Raw genomic sequence first — 21,144 nt, 5'->3', positions numbered from 1 at the left:
GAGAGAAAAAAAGAAACTATTATGTGTTATCTCATTGATGTCTTTTGATGAAATGCATTTTATTTCGGTTGTGAAAAGACAAAGAAACTACTAAAAGAAATCGTTTTAAATTCAATTGTTATATGCGCATATCTGCGACGGTGAAATGTTTCCTTCCTGCTCGATATTATCAAGTTGCGGACTGTAACGTTTTTGAATATAAACAATGAATTCGCGTACCGAGCGTGTAAAAAAAAAAAAGAAACGGATGAATGCACGAATCCCGTTCGCACACGGATTCGATGAGTGTAAAGTTTCGGCTATGAAATAGCAAACTTTTATATGGACACGTGCGATTGTGTGTGTACGTTTGCGTTGAACGATCTTTCTACAGGATGTAGGCGAAGCAAAAGAAAACAGAAAGCTGAGAAAAAGGGAGGGGGGGGGGGGATGAGAGAAATTAGGATTTTAACTGTGGGCAGTACACGTTGAGTCGCAGGAAAAGAGAACGTGGGTCGAGAAATTAACTTTGTCGCAGTCAATGATTCTTGGCTTTAATAATGTGATTCGTTTACTGTTCGGTGAAATGGATATTGCAATATCGTGCAATGGATTTAACAAGTTGTATATAATTAATATCAGAATTAATAATTAATGATTTTACTGTAACCTTAATAGTGTAAGAGGCAGTACAGTAAGTTCGATGATCTTATGAAGGAAAGTACAATTTTCGTAATAAAACTCTACTGACGATACTCTAACGTTATACAAAGACGAAAGAGTGTAACTATAACTGAGGAAATACTGTACTTCGTTTCATGGTTTAATGTTTCTCGACGATCGAGATTTGTTCATTTTAATTCAGTGTTTACTGTACTTCCTTGCTCATGTGAACAAGTAGCCACCGAATGCGTATGCGCTCACAGCATCTGATATATTTATGTTATCTCCAATTTAGAAATCTATCATTCTGGACATAATTTTCAATATAATCTTCAATTTGAACAATCAGTGTCTAAACAAAGCTATGAACAAACCGTGAACTATTGCGAATACTCCTAAGTTCAAAGAAACGCTTCTTTACTGCCTCTATTTTTCTGAAACGCTTTATTGAGCGTATAATAACCATGATAAATTTGTCTAAGGGTATATTGAAATGTACATAATAAATTACTTTCTTCGTCAAGCCTTTTTATAAAGCATCATTAATTCATTAATTCTAAAACCGGGTCTTGTATCTTTGACTGATAGCTGTACGTACCTATATACAAGATACTTACACACGAAGGCGACAAAATTTGTGATACAATCGAGAAGAAAGTGATTCGAAACGTGAAAATCAAATCGAGAATATGGAATGAAATTGTTTCGCACAAGAGCTGTATTTTCGCGGAAACATGTCGATTTTTGTTACACTTTCATTCCATTATTCATTATTTATAGTATTATATATACGTATGATTATAACAGAGAATTCTATCCTCTTGATAATCGAAAAAGCAGGTCAAGCGACAGGTAGACGAAGAAGAGATTCAATTTATTCTGAAATTAATGTCTATTGTTTTACGAGGAATCATCTTGTTCTCGTCTGTACGATGAATTATTATCATTCTCTGTACATTGTAACACAACCAAGGATACTCACGAAATAATTGTATGCTTACGTAAACGTGTGCGAGCAAAGAAAGAAAACAGATCGTTTCTAACGCGAATCGAGACGATTTTCCACCGTGACAAAGTTAAGTTCTCCGTCAGCGTTGAATCGAGCAGTTTTTCATTCGATTCGATGAGTAACACATGGCTTTCCACGTTTCGAACCCGTTCTTTTAACATCCTGCGTAAACGTATTCGTTATAAGCTCTTGCGTATATTTATTTCGCACACCTGCTGCAGCAATCGTGACGATGAATTGTTAACAGGATTCAGATTTTGATGTTCGACGATGCTTTCGTTCATACCTGTGTACATATTATTATCAAACAGAAAATTAGCTTTTTCGTTACTTTACTCTTATCTTAATCGAATTTGCGATGTAAATAAGGTACACGCGCGTTTCATTCATTGTGCGGGCACGTTTCACGGGGTACGCTGAATCGGAGAATATCGAATGTACGAGTGATCGAGTTATTTTTATAAATAGAAAGTGTTCAATTAATATTCTACGTTGCACAAAATTACACGTAAGTTTTTTACCAAGACTCTAAGACGTGTCCTTATCGAAGTGATATGTTCCTTTTTATCAAAATCATAGGCGCGACGTTTCTTTCGAGATTTTGCCTTAAATCAATTTTTGAGAAGAAACGACGAAGTTTTATTTATGGAGAAATATATTATTGATCGGAGGTGATATCGTGCAAAGATAATGTAACGCGTTAGCGATATGAAGTTACACGTAGTTATTAATCGTTTCAAGTAATCGGAATATTAAAAAAAAAAGAAAGAAAGAAAGAAAAAGGAAAGAAAACAATGGGGTACGAGTCAATAAACTTTGTGGTAAAATTAATCGATGTCTACGGTCGAACGGAATTTCGAATAGCGACATTTGTTGAACTTACACGAAGTGCATTGTTTCATTTTGTATCTTCAGGCTGGATTATGCTTGGTAACCACGAACGAAACTACACAGGTATTTAACACATTGATTTCGTGCTTCTCTCTTGCATGTGGGATCTTCTGTATCAACTGAATTACTCGGCACACCATCCGAAACCTCGGAGAAATTTGAGTCCTGTACGCTCCGTGTTTTTTTTTTGATCGTTTAATGTAATTTGGTAATAAGGTCTAAAGCAGTATCGTCTAGTGATTTCACGATTACCAGTTACACACCAAAGTGTATTTACAGCAACTAAACAGACTTATTTCCTCTAGTAGCTATGTAAAATTATCGCGAGCGTATTAACGTTCGCCTCGCTGTCGAAGTATCGGCGCGATTAAGCATATCTATGACTAAGTCGCTGCGTGCAAGCGGTTTCCCATCGTTCGACCAAATGAAATATCTCGTTCACTTCGAATGACACTTGGAAAACGTCCAACGACGATATCGTTTGTACTCGAAATGGATATTTGATTTGACGAAGCAACGAAAAATTGTTACTATGTTTAACCCTTTAGCTTCGATTGAAAGTAACATTCCTTCAATTTATCTTTCACCCTAATCATTGAATGTCTTCAAATGGTACCAGATAGCCTAAACGAGTTAAGATGTGATTATAATGGTTCTAATTTATGTACTGCATTGAAAAAGATTGGACGCTTCTCCAGCAATAACAAATATTTAATACACTATTCAGTACAAGTACATTTCGCTGTGAAGCAGCGGAAGCAATCCTGCCAGCGCTCGGAGTTCCCCATGGATCGATGTAGCTGCGCAGCAAGCTCAGTCCTATCTGAAGGGTTAATGAAATACTTACAGTCTCAAAGTGTTGACGGAATACGTAGCGATCTACAAAGATGAACTGTAGCTTCTCCAAGATTGTTTTCCGATTTGTCATGACACAGAGGTATCTCAGGTGGTCAACGTTATTAAACGGAACAACTCTGTAAATGCGAAAGATATTAAGATGAGGGAGCACGGAAACTGACTCTGACAAATGGTACAAAAGCCAAGCGCGGGGGGGTCGAACTGAAAAAAAGTAAAAAAAAAAGAAAGAAACCAAACTAAGTAGAACGGTGCGAGGTCAAATGTAGATCGTTCAGAATACGTTTCCGAGTTTCATTGCTCTCGCGTCGTATTTATACCGCAGATCGTGTACATGTTTTCTGCACTGACACTGACAGTATGATGGTTGTAAAATGTGCACCGTTTGTTGTTCATTCATCGCTTAAACGAATGAGCAATCAGTTAACGATATGATACACCAAGACGCTAAACCGCTGTATCTGCAAATTAAGCTCGTTGTCGCTTGCCAGTATTGCTCTTCTGTATTCTCGCATAATTCTCATTCATGACAGCAATCATTAAAAGTTTTTACAAGTGTGACTTGCCTGTGCGCGGCGTTTGTGTGTACGTTGTATTATGTCGGCCGTCGCCTTTGTCCCCATCCAGCAACCGGTGTCCGTCCACTCGGAAGCGGGAGTATCGCGAAGTTATCCTAAAATCCTCGAACGTGCGAGACCTTCGAAAAGCTATCGACACCGCGACAGTGGTTCCCAACCTGAGGTATGCGACAAACATTATGTAACAATGGAAAAAGGTAGAACGGACTTTAACTTATTAATTTATTGAACTTAAGTTTCTGTTGTCACTCACGAATACAGAACAATGCCGGAGAGGGATGTCATTTCTTATACCTTCATTGGAAATAAATACGGTATACCGAATGGAGTTCCTGATTTCTGTCTGTATCTCGCATTGAACATTTGTTGCGCGTGTCATAAATATCAACGTATATTAAAGATTCCGTGTATTAATAAGTTAAACGTAAAAGATTCAATACATTAACCAACGTGATGCATTTCGCGTGTTAATTAAATATTAACTTCAACTGACTGTATCCTTTAATCCTATTGTTGAATCATTCATTCGCAGTTGCGACATAGCAGTTTCAAACAACAGCAACCGTATTAATAATAATAATAATAATAATAATAATAATAATAATAATGATAATAATAATAATAATAGTAATAATACAAATGTCTTGTTAACTTGAGAAACTTAGATAAACAATTCGTCGAGTGGTATGCAAAGTGAGTGAAGGTTGGGAATCACTGGACTACAGTGTTACCTTTTTAGCGTCACTCTTTGGTGAACCTCGTCGCCGGCCATTACCTCTACTACGTCTAGCAGTGATCAACTTTTCAAAAAAGCGAAGCAGCTACGAGCGAAGGAAATAGAACAAAAATGAGTGGGCTCTTAAGCGTGACTAAGCAATAGACGCGCGACATAGTTTTTCTGGTAGGGGGAACTATGCCGTGCGTCCAGTAAAATAAGTGTTCCCGTTCACGCTGCACTTTTTCGTTCGCTCGGTAACCGGTCAATGAGGACGAAAAGTCACTTCTCTGCTCCGTATCGTCTCGCTGGCTGTCTCGAGTCGTGCGACGCTAATGAGGTAAAGCTGCATTGGTTATTCACTGGGTTGTGCGCTATCGGGCTGCGCCTCTAGAATGAAGACCACGTCGTCCAGAAAATAATACGCCTGACCGAGGTCGCCTTCGCAAAGGTACGGCAGCTTGCTCCATGCGATGCACTTCAAGCCGAGCGGGGCGAATACTCTGTCGACCAGGCTGGCGATCTGACCCTCTAAACCGTTCCCCTTAACCGGCAAATATTCCGACGGTTTGTGATCACCCCTTTCCCCGACTTCCACGTACGGGCTGAACGGAAGAACTAGAGCTACCACTAGACGTCCGCCGGAAGTTAGAGACTTTTTCAGGCGTCGCAGCAGCGTGTTTGGCCGGTCGCAACGATCCAACAGATTCAGGCAGAGTATCACGTTGAATGGCCCGGATTCGTGCCATTTTTCTACGTCGAGCACCCTGAAAAACAAAGGTAACGTGAACGTGGATTTCGTGTTTGCATGATCTCTGGATCCTGATATTTGAGGGCAACGTTGAATATTGGACATCGAAAGTGACCAATCTTGGACCTAAGAAACGTGGAACGTTTTTGTATCGAACGATGATCTACACGTGAAGAGATTATTAAGGATTTTAACAGATAATCTTTCGGGGTTAGCGTTTAATGTATAAGTTGTTGTATGTAGAACTGATGAGACTCAAAATGGCCCTTTAAATTTAGAATTTCTTATGTAATAGTTAAAATGGCATTTGGTACCTTATAATTCGAATTTAAGGAATTCTATAAATTCATGGTAAGGTGATGCAAACGTTTGAAGATCTGTCTTCCAAATGCAGACAGAAACTTGCGTTCTCTTCTTTGGTTTCATTTCACGCTGAAAGATAAAAAAACGAGACTCACGTAAATTTTCGTTTCGCCAATGCCCATCTCATTGGCGCTGATATGTCTGTAGCATAAACTTTTTCGAAGAGGTGTGCGACATGCGAGGTTGTAGCACCATCGCCCGCTCCTAAGTCCACTAAAGAGGTCCACGGTCCTGTAAAGCCACTCGCATCCATCATCTTTTGAAATTGTTCCGAGGAAAACACGTGCATGGAACCTCGACCCAGCAATCTGTAACAATAATTTCATTGTGGATCGGTTCTTTTACGAGCCAAATCAGTAAAATCTGATCCTAGCGAGTTTATCACGTTACCATCCCCTTACAGCAACTTTCATACATGAACGCCTATAATTTTTACCTAAAATTATCATTAGCTTCCTTATACTGTAAGGCCCCCGTAACTTCTGCATTTTAAAGAAATATGACCTATTCAACAATCAATTCTCTACTCCTGCTTCAGCATGCAGAATCCTATAAATCGAATTTCGTATAGAAACTTCTGAAAGACTCTCAACCGAAAGTACCATAAAAAAACGAACAAAACTTACGATCAGATTTGTTTTCGGTACATTTACGAATACTCGTTCGTCGGATAAAAATAGGCGTTCCGTGGAACCTTTCATAGACAATCTCCAAATCTCGAAAGTAGTCGCTGTGCCAAGGGGCAGAGCGTTACGAGTTTAAACTTGTTAATTTATTGAATCATTGAAGCGGAAGGCTGAATGGCAAAGCAGCCGAAACGAATAAATCGATGTAACGGTAACACATATTTCTACATCTCATTGTTGCGAATCGCCGAACGTTCCGCGGGCCATCGGGACGGGAGACAGCTGTATACGAAATCGGACCGACAGGCCGATGTCGCGAAGCCCGATAGAATTCTATGACGGCACGCGGTGGTGGAAGTCTTCCTGGCCGTTGGCGGGTCTCACGAGGAAAAAGGGTGGGTTCATTTGAAAATACCATCGCCGCCGCAAAGCGGCGCATGGCCGCGGCGATCCATCAATGCCGCGAAACGCGGGATTTTGATCGTAAATTCGGTTACCCCCAGCGTTATAAATAAGGCGATGGTGGTCTCGTGGACCCTTCTCCGGGGACCCACCTCGATTTTCTCTCTATCCTTTTCTGCGCTCGGCCATGGCCGGTGCCATCAATTAACGAGCACCCCCTGGCTTCCATTGAATAATCAATAAAAATAAAAAAAAAACACGGAGGAGGAGAAGGAGAAGAAGAAGGAGCAGGAGGAGAAGAAGAAGAGGAAGAGGAAAAAGAAGAGGACACGAAAGAAAAAAATTATGTCGAGGCAGGGATGAATAGAAAAAGAGGAAATGGCCTGGTTGCTGAATATTTCGTAACATCTTATGGTTTCTCCACCACATTCTTTTCTTTACTGATAGGACCTGGTAACCCTTTCCTATTTCTTATTACCTAGGCAACCAATGAAGCATATTTACCTCTTCTACAGTGTAACAAATAATAACCGAGATTCATTTATTGTTCAGTTGCCCGAGAAGTATCCTCGTTTATAAAGAAGCTAGAAACAACTATTCCCTAAAATTAACTTACCGACTTCCCATTTTGTTTGATAGCTCAACAGAAAAACCCTTCGTGGCCATTTTTGTTTTACCAAAAGCACACAGCGAAAACTCGAATTCCACGTTCGTCAATCATTTCCCTTTATCGCAAATCCTACAATCTTAATTATATCAATCGTTTCACTCTTCACCAAAGAATTCCCTCGCAATCGTTGCTGTCTCACCAAATTCCCAATATCAACGTCCAAAAAAGAAGAATGTACAATTAAATATTGGAAACATTTCGTTACTATTTCCATCATCCCCAGCGCTGATTTTCTACACCCGCCGTTTCCTCTGTCCTCCTTCATTCTCTAAGCTTGTTCTCGGTGTCAGTCCCCATCAGCGTCCCGGTAGCCTTTTGCGCGGCCCTTTTTCGTTGTTGTTGCGCGAGACAAAGAGGGAAAAGAATAAAACGGGGATCGGGCGGGGGAGGAGTGCGCGAAAGAGAAAGTGCAAGAGAGGAGGGAGGAAGAAAGGAGGAGTTGAACGGGGGGAGATACACACACGATATACACGCGTGCAGCTCACAAATCTGGCTTGCGGATCGTAGCGGCTTCGTCGGCGGCGCGAGCGACAATTAATTCACCGCTTTTGCTCTCGGCTCCTCTTCTCCGGGGCCCCCATTGTATGTACGTACTCGTTCCCTCCCGCCCCGGCACCGGGGCCCAGTGTTTCTTCGTTCGAATCGTTCCGGGCCCATCGGTGCTCCCAACGTCGCCCTGTTTTATCGGGCGATACCAATCCCTCTTTGGTTCCCCTTTTTTTTTGCCTTGCCTCGACTTCGTCGGGGGCCCGGTACCTTCCGAAGCCGCGTCTTCAATTTCGATATCGGCGTCACGCGGTCTAGAGGGGCCAGATCCGCCTTCGTGCAACGTTGCCAGATCGAGAGATGCGTTTCACGCGTGACCAACGCGTTTTAATTGAATAAGCACGCCTGTTAGCAACACCGGTGTACCCTGATTTTGGATGTTCTGTCGGTGGTCGCGGATTTATAGGATTCGCGGAAGTTGGAAATCGAAGGTGTAGTTTCACCTGGCGAATCGAAACTTCGGTTGGTTGATTTTTTTTATAATTTTTTCCGTTTTTTGATACGTTCATTGAAGTTTTCGCATACGAGACGCCAAGGGCAACGCTGAAGTTTACGAATAAATTGTTAGAAAGAATTGTTTGCGAACGATGTGGCAAGTTTGGAGATTGAAATTGCTCAATAAGAAATGTTTCGTAAAACACTGGGGAATGTTGAACTTAGTAGGAATGGCAAGATCGAACGATGAAATATATGAAGATTGTTTGTAAAATTGGTGCGAACTTTTCAACCAACACCTCTGTTGCTTTCGATTCAATGATACCGATGGTTATCTTGTTATTTATTTAATTCAGTTTCTGTCGATCCAGAAGACAGTGGTTGTGTTAGCTATAGACTCTGCTTTTCTTAGCGGGGACCTCTCGCGGTTGCTCGTAAAATACCTGGAAGGGCGAGCACGTAGTGTTAAAGAGGCGCTCGAAGGACCGTTTACCTAATAATAGCAATAATATGTAAATTCGATGCGTATCAAGCCGCCATCTAAAGAATCCAGCTCGCTTCGGGCCTATTGTTTGCAAATCTTCGTTTCAACCGCGCTGTTCTCTGCTGGATTACTCTTTGGTATCGGTCGCGCGAACCGATGCGGGTAGTTACAATCTCATCGCCAGCACACAATGATTACCGAAAACTTTGGAAATATATTTTTTTAACAGGGCGAAGCTTGATACCGTGGGCGTAGATATTGTTACAGTAACGATCTATCATAAAAGATTATCAGTTTATTATTTTGTCTACTAAAAGTTTGAGAACATTTTTTCAAAGTATGTTCTTAATGATAATTATCGATGAGTTTAGCGGATATAAGAATTTCTTATTCTGTATTTCACTTTTACATTTTGAAACGAGAAAATCATTGGCCTCGAAGAAAAGCAATCAGAAAATAATGATGCGGCCATTTAAGTGTAACATTCGAAAACAATTGGACGAAACCTGTGAATCATCGTACATGCTAGATAACGTGTTCGGTTGGCGATATGTTAATACAGCTACAACCGTAACAACCGTATATTTATAGATGCAAACTTTGATTCAGCATAAACTGCTGTAAAAGGTACATCGCTAGGGTACAATTATAATTTGATTGAATCTTGTCACGCTCCGGATTCTTCGTATTCCGCACGCCATTACATATTCACGTCGTTACATTCGGACGAGTGTAACTCTGTGATACAACGTGGGACACTTCAGAGTACACCCTGAATGGATTAATGAACCGAGTGACATGGGATCTGATTGGAGCAACGCTTAAAGAATCTATCCAGTCATCTTTACCTTCGTTTGTCGCTTTGAACGAGCTACGTGGTATCCTGACCTTTCTCTTCCTTTTTCCCCGTGTCATCCCCTTTTCCCCTTCGCGGAAGACGTTTCAAAGCCTCAGTTGCCTGAGATTGATTTTCGAACTCGTTAGGATCCTCCCTTCTCCATTGTTTCCTTTAATTCCTCCCATTCTGATACTTCCATCAAAGTGAAATTATTATTGTAATTACCGAAACGATGCAAATAATCAACGCATTGTCTTTTACAGATATTACGTTAATTATAACGTTACACTTTATACAATAAATAAAATTACAATCCTGTACCTTACAACAAAAAGATAGCACGCAAGATAAACTTAGTTATTGTTTTTCATTTCTGAAGCAGTTTATTACGTTGATTCCGTAATTATTTGTGTTCTATAATAGTGCGTACTTCTTACGCGAATGTTACATTTTCCAACAGTTCCCCGTACTCTTAAGTTAAAGACTCATTAACCCAAAGTAGTTAAGAAAACACCGCTAAGAAATAGTCCCGGCTTTTCAAGTACTCTTTCATCAAGAAATCAGTTCCAATTGTCTGCGGCGAGTGCTGATTCAGCAATTAACGCGTCGAAAGAGCCAAACAGATTTCCGAAATCGACTATTCCGATGAGACTCAAAAATTCCGTGGGGCAACCAAGTCGAAATCTGTCGTATCGAGGGAGATCTTGTCTCGATACCATCTCGACCCACCCCCACGCTTTCAAGCCTCCTCTCCTTTTTTTCATGATCATACAATCGACGCTCTAGACCTGTGTACTTGCACACGTAAGAAATAAAAAGAAAAAGAAAATACCAAAAGCAAAAGGGGGAAAAAAAGGGAACACGCGATCAGAAAGGGATACGAGCGACCGGCTGACGCAGCGTGCGCGCGCGATCGCGCGACAGTGTTCGTCCGCGAGCGACAATGTAGAGAATTCCTCGGTTCCTCTCGGTTGTTTCCGTCGAGCGTCGTATGTTTATACGTTCCCGGGGGTAGGGGGCAAGCTTATTTCAAGAGAGTACGCGAGGTTCCGGCCTGTCGGTGGTGGGGGGACACTGGAAATCGGGTGGGGACAATTTACAAGAATGAGAGTGTACGCGTGCGTAACCCTACGTGTATATACACGCGAGAGCAGAGAGAGAAAAAGGAAGACGGACAGACGGAGGCGAACGAGAGGAAAAGAAAGATGGGAACAATGGTGTCTTTAGAGAAGAGAAGAGAAAGAGAGAGAGGAGCGGAAGTGTAGGAGACAGAAAGGAACGTAGCTAACGTCTATTTAGCATTCACCCCCTCTCCTCCCGTCGTTCCTCTTTTCCTCTTGCCCCTCCGCAACCACCCGCGATGCGTCGGCTTCTCGTTAGACGGCTTTTCTCTCCTCGAAGCGCGTCGTTCCCTCGGCTTTGGCATACAGAGAAGAGCGAGCACGGTGAACGAGAGCGCGATCGCGGGAGATCCTTCGAGGGGATGCGAGAGAAGAGGGGAGGTGGAGGAGATGGAAAGAGAAGGAGAGTAAGCGAGGCAAAGAGAGAGAGAGAAAGAGAGGGAAAGGGACGTTGCTCGGAGCTAGGGATGCTGGGTAGGCGTGGACCAGGACCACCCTGTCCGCGATATCTGGAGGGGAGGCCACGCCATTCGTCCTGGTGGTGGTAGACCGGAGAACGGAGAGAAAGGGTGGATAGGAGTATCTGCGGACAGTAATTATTATTGTACACGTCGGAGTTTGCAAATGCTCTCTCTCTCTTCTGGACGAAGAGGGATAGACGGAGAGAGAGAAAGAGAGAGAAGCAAAAAGGGGGGAGGGGAGAGAGTGAGAGAGAGGAAGACGGAAAGGAGGAGTTGGGGGTTGGGAGAGGGATGCGTGGGTGGCAAGCACAAGTGCCTGTTATTTCGCTCGTTTTCTCGGGGAGGCGAGCGGAGGGGGGAAGCAAGGGTGCGTCGCGGAAAGGATAGAGAGAGATCCTTAAACGGGATCCTTAAACGTGAGTCTTTCCCTATACTTTCCTTCTCCCGGGATTCTCTGTTATTCCTCTCCTTGGGTCCCCTTGTTCTTTGCCCGATCCGCTTCTACCCGGTTTTTCTTGCCTTTTACAAAGTCCGGGCTCCTTTTTATTCTGGGGATGCTTCTACCGTAGCCGGCACCGGTGATTAAGGATGCGACCAGCCAACAGTCGAATTGGAAGGCTTCTATTTATGTATTTTGTCATGGGGATCGTCAGAGTGTATTTATTGAGATTTTGAGCCGTTTGTAGATTTTGATTTCCCCGTAGTTGAATCGGTTTGAAATCGGCTTAAGAATCCTCCGTGGAAACGAGTTTGCAGTCTTTATTTTTATTCTTTTAATAATCGTGACAGAGGAAACTTGAAATTGTTCTTAGCTACCCGATAGTTCTACTATTAATTCGATGGGGGGGTTGTAGAATATCGAAGACAGGCGAAGTTCATCAAATTGAAACTTCGGACTATGGTGAAACTTTACGAGACTGTGAAGTGCGTTGATTTGTAGAGGTTGCTTTCTTGGAAGTGACTGAAATTTCTACCAGGTAAAACGTTGTTGATTTTTTTATAGTTCGACGTAAGTGTTTGACGATAGTTATAAGTGGGCAGCGGATTTTGTAATATTTGCTGGGTTACAAGACATAATGAAATATTGTAATTTAATTTGAAGATACATATACTTCGATGAAATTTAAATTGTTCTTTATTTTTATTTTTATGAGTAACTACAGGATTCTTAACAATGGAAACGAATTTTTGTTCCACAAAGTTTCATAAGGATCAGATATTTTGGGTTGAGTGACATTCTTGATGGGTAACCTTCTGAATTTTATTGCTTATGCTCGTGTAATAAAGACAAATCAAATCGATTTGACGAATGCTGCTCCATAAGAAACAAGGATAATTCGATTTATCGCGTGCGTCGATGGGCACTCGGAACGTGCGAACGGCCGATGTGAAAAATGAATGGGACACACCCCTTTCATCACTTTGGTTGCGTTTCAGTTTCCTCATTGAGCATGCGCTCCTCGAGAAAGGATTAATGAGTAATTAGCACGGCGCAAACGCGCAGTTGTACCAATGAGACAGATCCTCGAGAAACGCCCACATCTGCGCCCGCATCTTTTAATTAGCGAGAATTATTTAAGTATACAAATATATGTCCTCGGTTCAAACTCGATTTACTTTACTGCTACCACTTCTCTTCTCATAATTATCAATTTATAATCTAGAAATTTCCAATTTATATTGATTCCACGTATAACCGTAACTTCTTGCAAGAGTTAGCAGTTGCAACGAACTATTTAAATTGCAATCATAAACAATACATATATCCAACAAATGTTAATAAAATATTACAAATATAATATTTATCATATAAACATGTTTTCGCTTAAAATTCTTGTACTTTACTTACACACGCGAATATTTGTTATTGACATCTATATTATCAGTTAGACAAGAATTAATAAAATTCAGGAAAACCACAAACTTGTATAAACATCCACAGCTCAATTACAATTTTTAGTTCGAAAAATCGCCTCTTATTATTAGAAGAAAGCAAGGAAAAGAAAGATTTTATTAACGATCAGCGACGAAAATTATAATGACCGACAATTTTCCATTGCAATTAATTTCAGTAGTCTTTAAAATTTCCTCCACGACAGTCTCTAAGAACCAAAGAAGAAAAATAAAAATGACCGGTGACTCGACCGAATCCATTCGTCCTTTTTCTCTGAAGGATCCTGCGATTGGTCAATAATTATTATTAGCGCGTTTGCGCGTCCGGACCGCGCATTCCAGCTTTTCTTCCGATTGGCAACCCTCTCCGTAATTAATCGAGAGGCGCAGGCGCGAATTCTCGCGTCTAATGGAAAAGCGTGAGGGCGCCGCCTCATCGACCCCTGCGAAACGAGCAGATTTCCGTCTTTCTCTCTGTGCCTCCTGTGCTATGACCACTAATTATAACCGAGGGGCGGTGCCTGACGGTTTAACGCACACCACTCGCAGACACCACCCTTCCTTTCATCTGGAGTTTGCGCCTTGCTAATTACTGATTAATCCTTTCATCGGTTCAGCACCTGGGAGTCCGACATTCAAAATATATGTTTTCAATTGTATAAACGATTCACGTGTCGCGGTTTCATTTCCAAATTAAAAATTAATAAGCTCACTAGGGAAACGTATAATTGTCGCTAATTAATGGTCAGCTTTTAGTTCAGCCCCATTCGCGATACACATACTGAAAGCGAAAATACTTTTTACTGTTGCTAGTGGAACACAATGGATATTACTTATTTTCATGATTAGTTTGGCGTGAAAACACTTGAAACACCCTGTATTAAGAAAGTTATAGAATGGTATTTAGTGTCTCGGAAACCAAATCTGAAGTGGCCATTAGAACAAATCGTGTTACGAATTAAACAATTGGCTTGCCTCAGCTTTGTTGGGTTGCTGTTAGGTAACGGCCTCTCACGGGTTATTAAAATATAGAGTTATGGTATACCAGGAATTAATGACCGCTCCAACTGCGCATGTTCGGATAGAATGTAGGAGATCAGGTGGATCCACCGGTTATTCCTCTCTCATCATTGTACCGTCTTCCTGTGTTTAAAGAAATCCGCGTTACAGAAACTGTCTTGGGCACGAATTCACGTGGTAACAGACAGATGCTATATAATCATAAATAATGAACGAACATTAACATTAATTGCGTAACATTCACGGTTATAGTCTCCTGTAGACTTCTCTTCACCCATGAAAATCATTATAACAAAATGTTCGACGGGAACAAGGTTTCTTTACAAAAACAGACGTCTAATTTTGAAAAACAAAATAAGGTGATCGAGTTTTAGTCATTATGCAAATGAATTAAACCGTAGTGACGCGATGCGAGTGATAAGGTGATTCGGTTAATGCTAATAGTTCTCGTATTAGCAGTAATTGCTAATCCAAACGCGATACGAGCAACAAAGTAAAGTCTCCTTTCAGAAGTTACGTTTATGAGGACGATGGGGAGGCAGAAGAAAAAGCAAGAAGATAACAGGTGGCATACGTAGCTAAAAAGTTCCTTCCCTCGATCGTCTTCCTTTAGCAGGTAGTAACGGAACGTACAGGGTGTAACAGAAATAGGTGGACGTAATGGGACACATTTAAGCTACCTTGGGAATGAAGAAGTTCGTAGAATTTCATGGTTACGAAAATCCATCTTAAATCATTTTCTTAATTTTCATGCCACTGAAACGTGAAATTTCATCTAATATGTCTGAACATTCGATAATAAAAAGTATAATATAACGTTTAGAAATCTTCTATTTTCCTAGAAAAGATGTTAAAAAGATGTCTTCATAAATAGTGTGCAAGACAAAAATTCCACTCGATTTCTTTCCTCTTTCATTCTTTTTCATCTATCGTTCCTACTTTCATGGTTCACAAATTCTTCCTCAATCTTCCCTCCTAATTAGCCACCACTTAACATGTTGGCCTCCAAAAGGGTACTCACAAAATGACTCGTATAATCAAAACAATTTTCCTAACGAAGCAGAAGCTGAAGGGTCCACATTTTCTACAGCAATCGTTATTCTCAATACAACAAAATTCCACTAAAACTCTTATACCTCCCCGAGGAAATTAAACCTTCCAATTTAACGAACAAAACCATTTTATTTCAACGCTTCACATAGCGAAACATTACGCAAAGTTTAACATCAACCATTAAACTTCATAATTTTCCTGCGTCAAATATCAACTGGTAGTCACCGTCCAAGTGCAAAGGATCAATTTCCAAATCCGTACAAAATATTACATCGCCGAATTCGCCGGACGCGGCGGTCGAAGTGTTAAACACGCGTCTTCGCACCTCTACCGCTCAGGGGGTCCGTTCACCGGCGAGATTCGAGCGCGGCGGGCCCGAGTCCGCGGAAGTGTGTGTTCAACGAATTCGGGCAAATAACAGTATTAGAGCAAAGGAAGAAACACACGTAATTATTCCGTGCTCGGCGGAGGTGGGCGGGCATCAGCGATCGAATTTGCATTGGGGATGCAATCCAGCGGGCCGCGGAAATAGCAGAAACGCGTGGTTACAACAGCGTCGAAGATTTCCGGCCGACAATTAGAAGTAATAACCATCCGACAACGACCAATCATTGTTAATTGACGTCAGGAGCTGCGAAAGGATTCTTACGTGGACACCTGCCCATTTGTCGAAAATTGCGCGCAATTTGGCCGAAAATAAAATCAGGATGGCGTCGGGAGATTCGAAAAGGCAACGGGCCGGGCCGCCGGTCACCCTCCCGAGCCCGAGTGCCGAGAGGAGCGGATGCACGCTTCGACCGGCTGATTTTCTTTCGTCTCTCCTTTCTTCGTGTCCTTCCCCTCTCGTTCCTTTTTTATTGCCCTCCTCTCCACTCCTTCACCGTTTCTCTTTCACGGCCTCTCGCCTCCGTCCCCCGTTCCGGCCACCGGCCGGAATGGACCGTTGGAGGACATCTCGCAACTAATTATGATTAATTTGTGAGAGAAGAGAGCGAACGCGGGGCCCTCGAAGCCAGGAGCTACCGGCGCGAAGGAGATCAACCGTACCAGGGAATGTAATGAATATTCTCAGCGGGAGCGTGTTGTAACGTCACATGAACGTCACCCAGGTGACTTTCGTCGTCGTTCTTTTCATCCTCGGCACCCGTCATTTTCTACGGCGAAACTCGCTGTAAATACGCGCGATCAAGGTTGATCACCGGCGTCCGTTAATTGACGTTACCCGCGCGCGGGTCACAGTGAATTATCCTTGCACGTCGTTAACAGGCCCCCGCGGCCCCGCCGGTTGCGATTTATATTTATTTGGGCGTGCTCGTCGGTCGTTACTAGACTGAGGAGTTTTATGCGAAGTTTTCGGTATCGTAAATGGGGAGACAGCAGTGCGATGGAACGTTATTCTTTTTTGTGAAATGCATTAAAAGTACTATGATTTGGATATTTTACACGTCTTCTCGTATCTTGTGCAACTTTGGACTTATATTTAGATATTTGGTAATAATGAATGATAAATATTAATGAATACGACACAGAGTAGAAGAAAGATACAGAGCAGGGAAAAGAGGAAAATATTGTAGGCTCTTGAATTATAATTAATATTTTCTTTTTCAAATTAGATACTTATATTTTCGACAATGATGTAAACGAGATAAGCGTACACGAATACTGTTCATTGATAGAAAAATAAATTTAATCGACGTGATGAACCAAGCGAATGGTAAAAAATTAAAGTCCTCCGCAGACAGTGCGCTAAGACGTTAAGACACCCTGCTCAATTGAGAGGTCGCGGAAGTCGAAAGATTAAGCATGATTAATATTAACTGATATCGTCGAATTGTTACTTGAATACGAGGGAGACGATTATCTTAATATTTCATGGCACACGGCCAACCGATAAGGCGGTGCAATTTGGTACGCGGAATCTTGTGTGCACTTTGCTACCTCTTCTTTTCGCATTGTATATAACGTGCGTATTAAATATACATTGAAATTATACAGTCTTTTTTTCTTACAAATGATTACTACTACTTCAACGAACCTTTTAATCAACGACAAAAGTTCTTCGTTCCCTTCGATTTGTCTAAAACACGATATAATACGTCTAGTTTCAAAACAAGCTACTACATTCTTTAATTTTACTGTAACAACAAATAGCATGTAACACATGATACATTTATACACTACAGTACACAATAATATACATTGCAACCCTTTACACTTGTGTAGTGACTTTCAGTCATTATTTGATATAACAAATTTAATAAAACCTTATACATAATATTGAAATAAAGTAGCTTCGTTTCATAATTTACGTACGGCTTCTCATTAGTTAGTGTTGGCTTTTATAATGGAGAATAATGAACCAGTTTTCATTTAACTAAGACAATAAATAAACACGTCTGTTCGGTACAATTGATTGGGACGTAAAGACAACTACATTAACTTGTTTCATAAATATTGTCATGGAGATTAAGATCCGTTCTTCTTTTCAACTGATTATAAGTTTACTCAATAGAATCCATAGAAGGCTGTCATTGCTAACTCTATGTCTAATAGTTGGTTTCGAGGAAAGTCGTTTATATCTCATAAAAAAGTATCGAACAGTTCCAGTGGAAAACTTTCGAGCGCCAAGTGTTGAATTTCATTGAACGAATCTTAGTCCAGTACAACGCGACGAGGCAAGGGATCAAAACCGTACGACTCCCCGCTGGATCAGGAAGCGTCCGGGTTTAACGTCCTCCTCGCTCGATCCGTTAATTCCACTTCCGAGACGTTTCCCTGCATCCGGTCTAATTACGTTTCCCGCGGTGGCTCGCCTCTACCCACGCCCCACCGCGTAACTCACCTTTATTTACAGCATTACGAATAATATTAACTATCTCGGCGGATTGACTTTTACGGGGGGCGCGACGCGGGGATACATTTCATCCGCTTTTACGATCAATAAAACGGTTTCACGAAAATCTATATTTTATCAGGAATTTATCCTCCCGCGGACAGGGCCCGAAACGGCTCCGGCTCGTAATGCGTTAATTGCTCAATTCGGCCGGGGCGAGAACCCGGCGAAGAAACTTCTACATCATTCTAATTCATGAAGCGGCCGGCGCGGAGCTGTTCCGCCTAGTAGCCGCCTCGGATAGGCTCTGGTTGTGTGTTGGATTTTAATAAACGGTTCCCCGGTCAATCCTATATACACCGTCGCTACGGCTGCGGTGGTATTTTCGCCTGGTAGCTGTCAGGACGACGCAGCCGGGGAGAGGTTAATCACCCGCGTTGGATTTTAATAAACGGTTCGGGGGGCAAACAAAGCTGGTCATCAATAACCATTTCTCTTCCTCTTTCTCGCCCGTCGAAACCTCTCTCTTCTTTTCTCTTTCTCTCTCTCTCTCTCTCTCTCTCTCTCTCTCTCGCTCTCTTTCTCTCTTTATTTCTCAGCTCGTTGTTCCCATCTTTCTTTCTTTCTTCCTTTCTTTATCGCGCCAGCGCTCCGTTTCGTCTCCGTTTTCTTCTCTCTTTCTCTTCCTCACTATGTTTGTTGGCCGGGGCCTACCTTAAGAGCCGTAGCCAGCAGACGGGCACAGCCATGGCTAGGCCCTTTGCCACCAGCTTGTCGAGCTTCATCGGACAGCGGAGATAGGCGGAGATCGTATCTGCGTGGTTATTAATTAACCGGCGAGAAGGGAAAGCCTCCTTTCATCACCTCGCGAACGATCTGCCTTCGGTAGGCCGACACCTTGCCTGCCAACTATAGAAAACCCTCCGCGACAATAGGGGATCAAGGCTCCCCGGCGTTTCCGCGATCGCACCCGGGAAAATTATCCTGGGTTTTCGGCGCGTCACCGGAGAGTTTAATTGAATTTGATGCGCGTTATCGGTTGGCCGACCCGTCCTTAAACGCTGGTATTTTATGCATCGGCAGGGTGATTAAGGTTAAGCGGTCTCTCCTCGGAATGCATGATAAATTGAGAGATTAAGAGCGCGTGGATCTTGGGCAATCGAGAGGTTTATGAGACGGTTTAAGGGCTTTAGGTGAACTGTTTATGAATGTAAACTACTTGATAGTGCACGTGGTTTTCGAGTACGAAGGTTTTCTGTCTTTTTTACGCAATTATTGGAATTGATGGGTTAAATGCGAACGTGAAACGACGATTGTTCATTGAAAAACGCGAGAAACTAGTTACGCTTGTATGGCACTCTTTTCTTTGGATATCCTAAGGCTTACAAATAGAACGATATTTGATATTTTACGCATTGCGATGGATGTGTATAAATTATAAACTGAGGTAACATTTAACCATGGTTTGCTTTCGATATTAAAAATAAAGAAAATTATTGGGGCGTTTCAGAGAACATTCGATAACTTGAATAATCTTTTTTCTCATTCCTTCTGGTTTCTCTTCTCACCGATACTATACATACCTCGTTCGTTTGTTATTGGAGTATTAAGTTACAGAAGGGAATGAAGAAAAAACACATTAGTTTTAATGAGGTGTTTCCACGTCGAATACAAAAAAAAAAGAAAAAGAAACATTTGCTTGGTAACTGAACTGAGGAGCTCCAGAAATCCGTGAAGTTTCAAAAGTGGAATTTTCAGGTTACCAAAGTTTCCTTGTTAGCAAACCAAAGTTCTGATATACCTAATACTTTCCGGGACACTCTAATAGTAAGGAATAAATTCTGTAATCTTGAAGAAAGTCGGGCTCCGGGGGCCCGGTACTCACCCATTTATGGATGTGCGGCTGATGAACCAGGACAGAGCGGATCTTGCCAGAGAATGCCACGCTTGTAATGGTAAAGAGTCTGATCTCTCAACGGATTTCATTAGGAAGATTTCGGCAGTTTTGTCAGGTTGGTCGCACTGTGGTCCCGATCCAAGGGGGATCCATAAACGGACCAAATCCTCCCGAATCTTGGTTGCGTCCACCCTGTACCACTGTAACAAGAACCACGGACATATTCAAACTTTGCGCAGTCGATGTAACCCTGCTCGGTTTACTTCAAATTTCTTGCGATGTTAGCGAGAAGTTACCAGCCAAAGTGATTTCGGTGCCAAAACACTGCTTTCGTTTCTTTGTGCACACCGTTCTATCAATTTGTTTATACTGTCTGTTACGCGAACACAATCGTCTTGAAGAAGTAATGCCTAAGATGTCTTTGTGTTTATAAGTCCAAAGAATTTGATTTGTAATCGATATTATACCGAGCACCGATGCGTATTCTACTCAAGAATACATATTACTATCGCGAAGAAGCTTCAAAACATCTATTAACTCTCTCCGGGTGAAGTTTATAGTTTACACTGAATAATTACAATAAACTTTGTAATACCAATGAAAAAGAGAGAGTAAAAACAATCAGAGATAAATAAAATACGTTGATCATCAAAAGCGTGTTTCAATATGATGCGCTTCGAAAGCATTAAAATTGTTCAAAACACCAATGCAACCTGCTCTCTATAAAACGAATAAAGTAACCAAGACGTGTGTACCACGTTACGGCTACAGGGTCGAAGACAAGAAACATCGAACTCCATCATCTTCTGCATCTCCCCAACAAACCTCTAGCATCAGAAATCAATCAAAGCCCCCAAACATCATCACATGCACCGTGCGCAGCATGCAAACGTTCCCGAACAGTTTCAATTCCGTGCGGTGCAATCACGGCACGCGTAACGACTGCGCGCTCGCTGGGCCCACGGAAATCGCGGAACGTGCGAGCGCGTTAAAATAACAGCCGCGCCGCGCGTTACGATTCATTAACATCCCGCGAACTGTCCGGCAAAAAGCGTTTCTCG

General features: G+C 41.9%; 1 protein-coding gene across 1 annotated transcript in view; it reads right to left on the bottom strand.

Moving 5' to 3' along the window:
* Nucleotides 1–4,369: 4,369 nt before the first annotated feature.
* Nucleotides 4,370–21,144, bottom strand: part of LOC116433235 (protein-L-histidine N-pros-methyltransferase) — a 28,931-nt gene continuing 12,156 nt past the window's right edge. Inside the window, exons 2-4 of the mRNA XM_031991125.2 lie at nt 20,072–20,283; nt 5,900–6,112; nt 4,370–5,457 (exon numbers count right to left, since the gene is read on the bottom strand). Coding sequence (XP_031846985.1) covers nt 5,046–5,457; nt 5,900–6,112; nt 20,072–20,283 — 837 coding nt within the window. The 3' untranslated portion in view covers nt 4,370–5,045. The remainder of the gene's footprint in view (nt 5,458–5,899; nt 6,113–20,071; nt 20,284–21,144) is intronic.

The sequence above is a fragment of the Nomia melanderi genome, chromosome 4, assembly GCF_051020985.1.
Source record: "Nomia melanderi isolate GNS246 chromosome 4, iyNomMela1, whole genome shotgun sequence".
In the NCBI taxonomy this organism is placed as follows: Eukaryota; Metazoa; Arthropoda; class Insecta; order Hymenoptera; family Halictidae; genus Nomia; species Nomia melanderi.
This window is presented reverse-complemented; position numbering and strand designations above follow the sequence as displayed.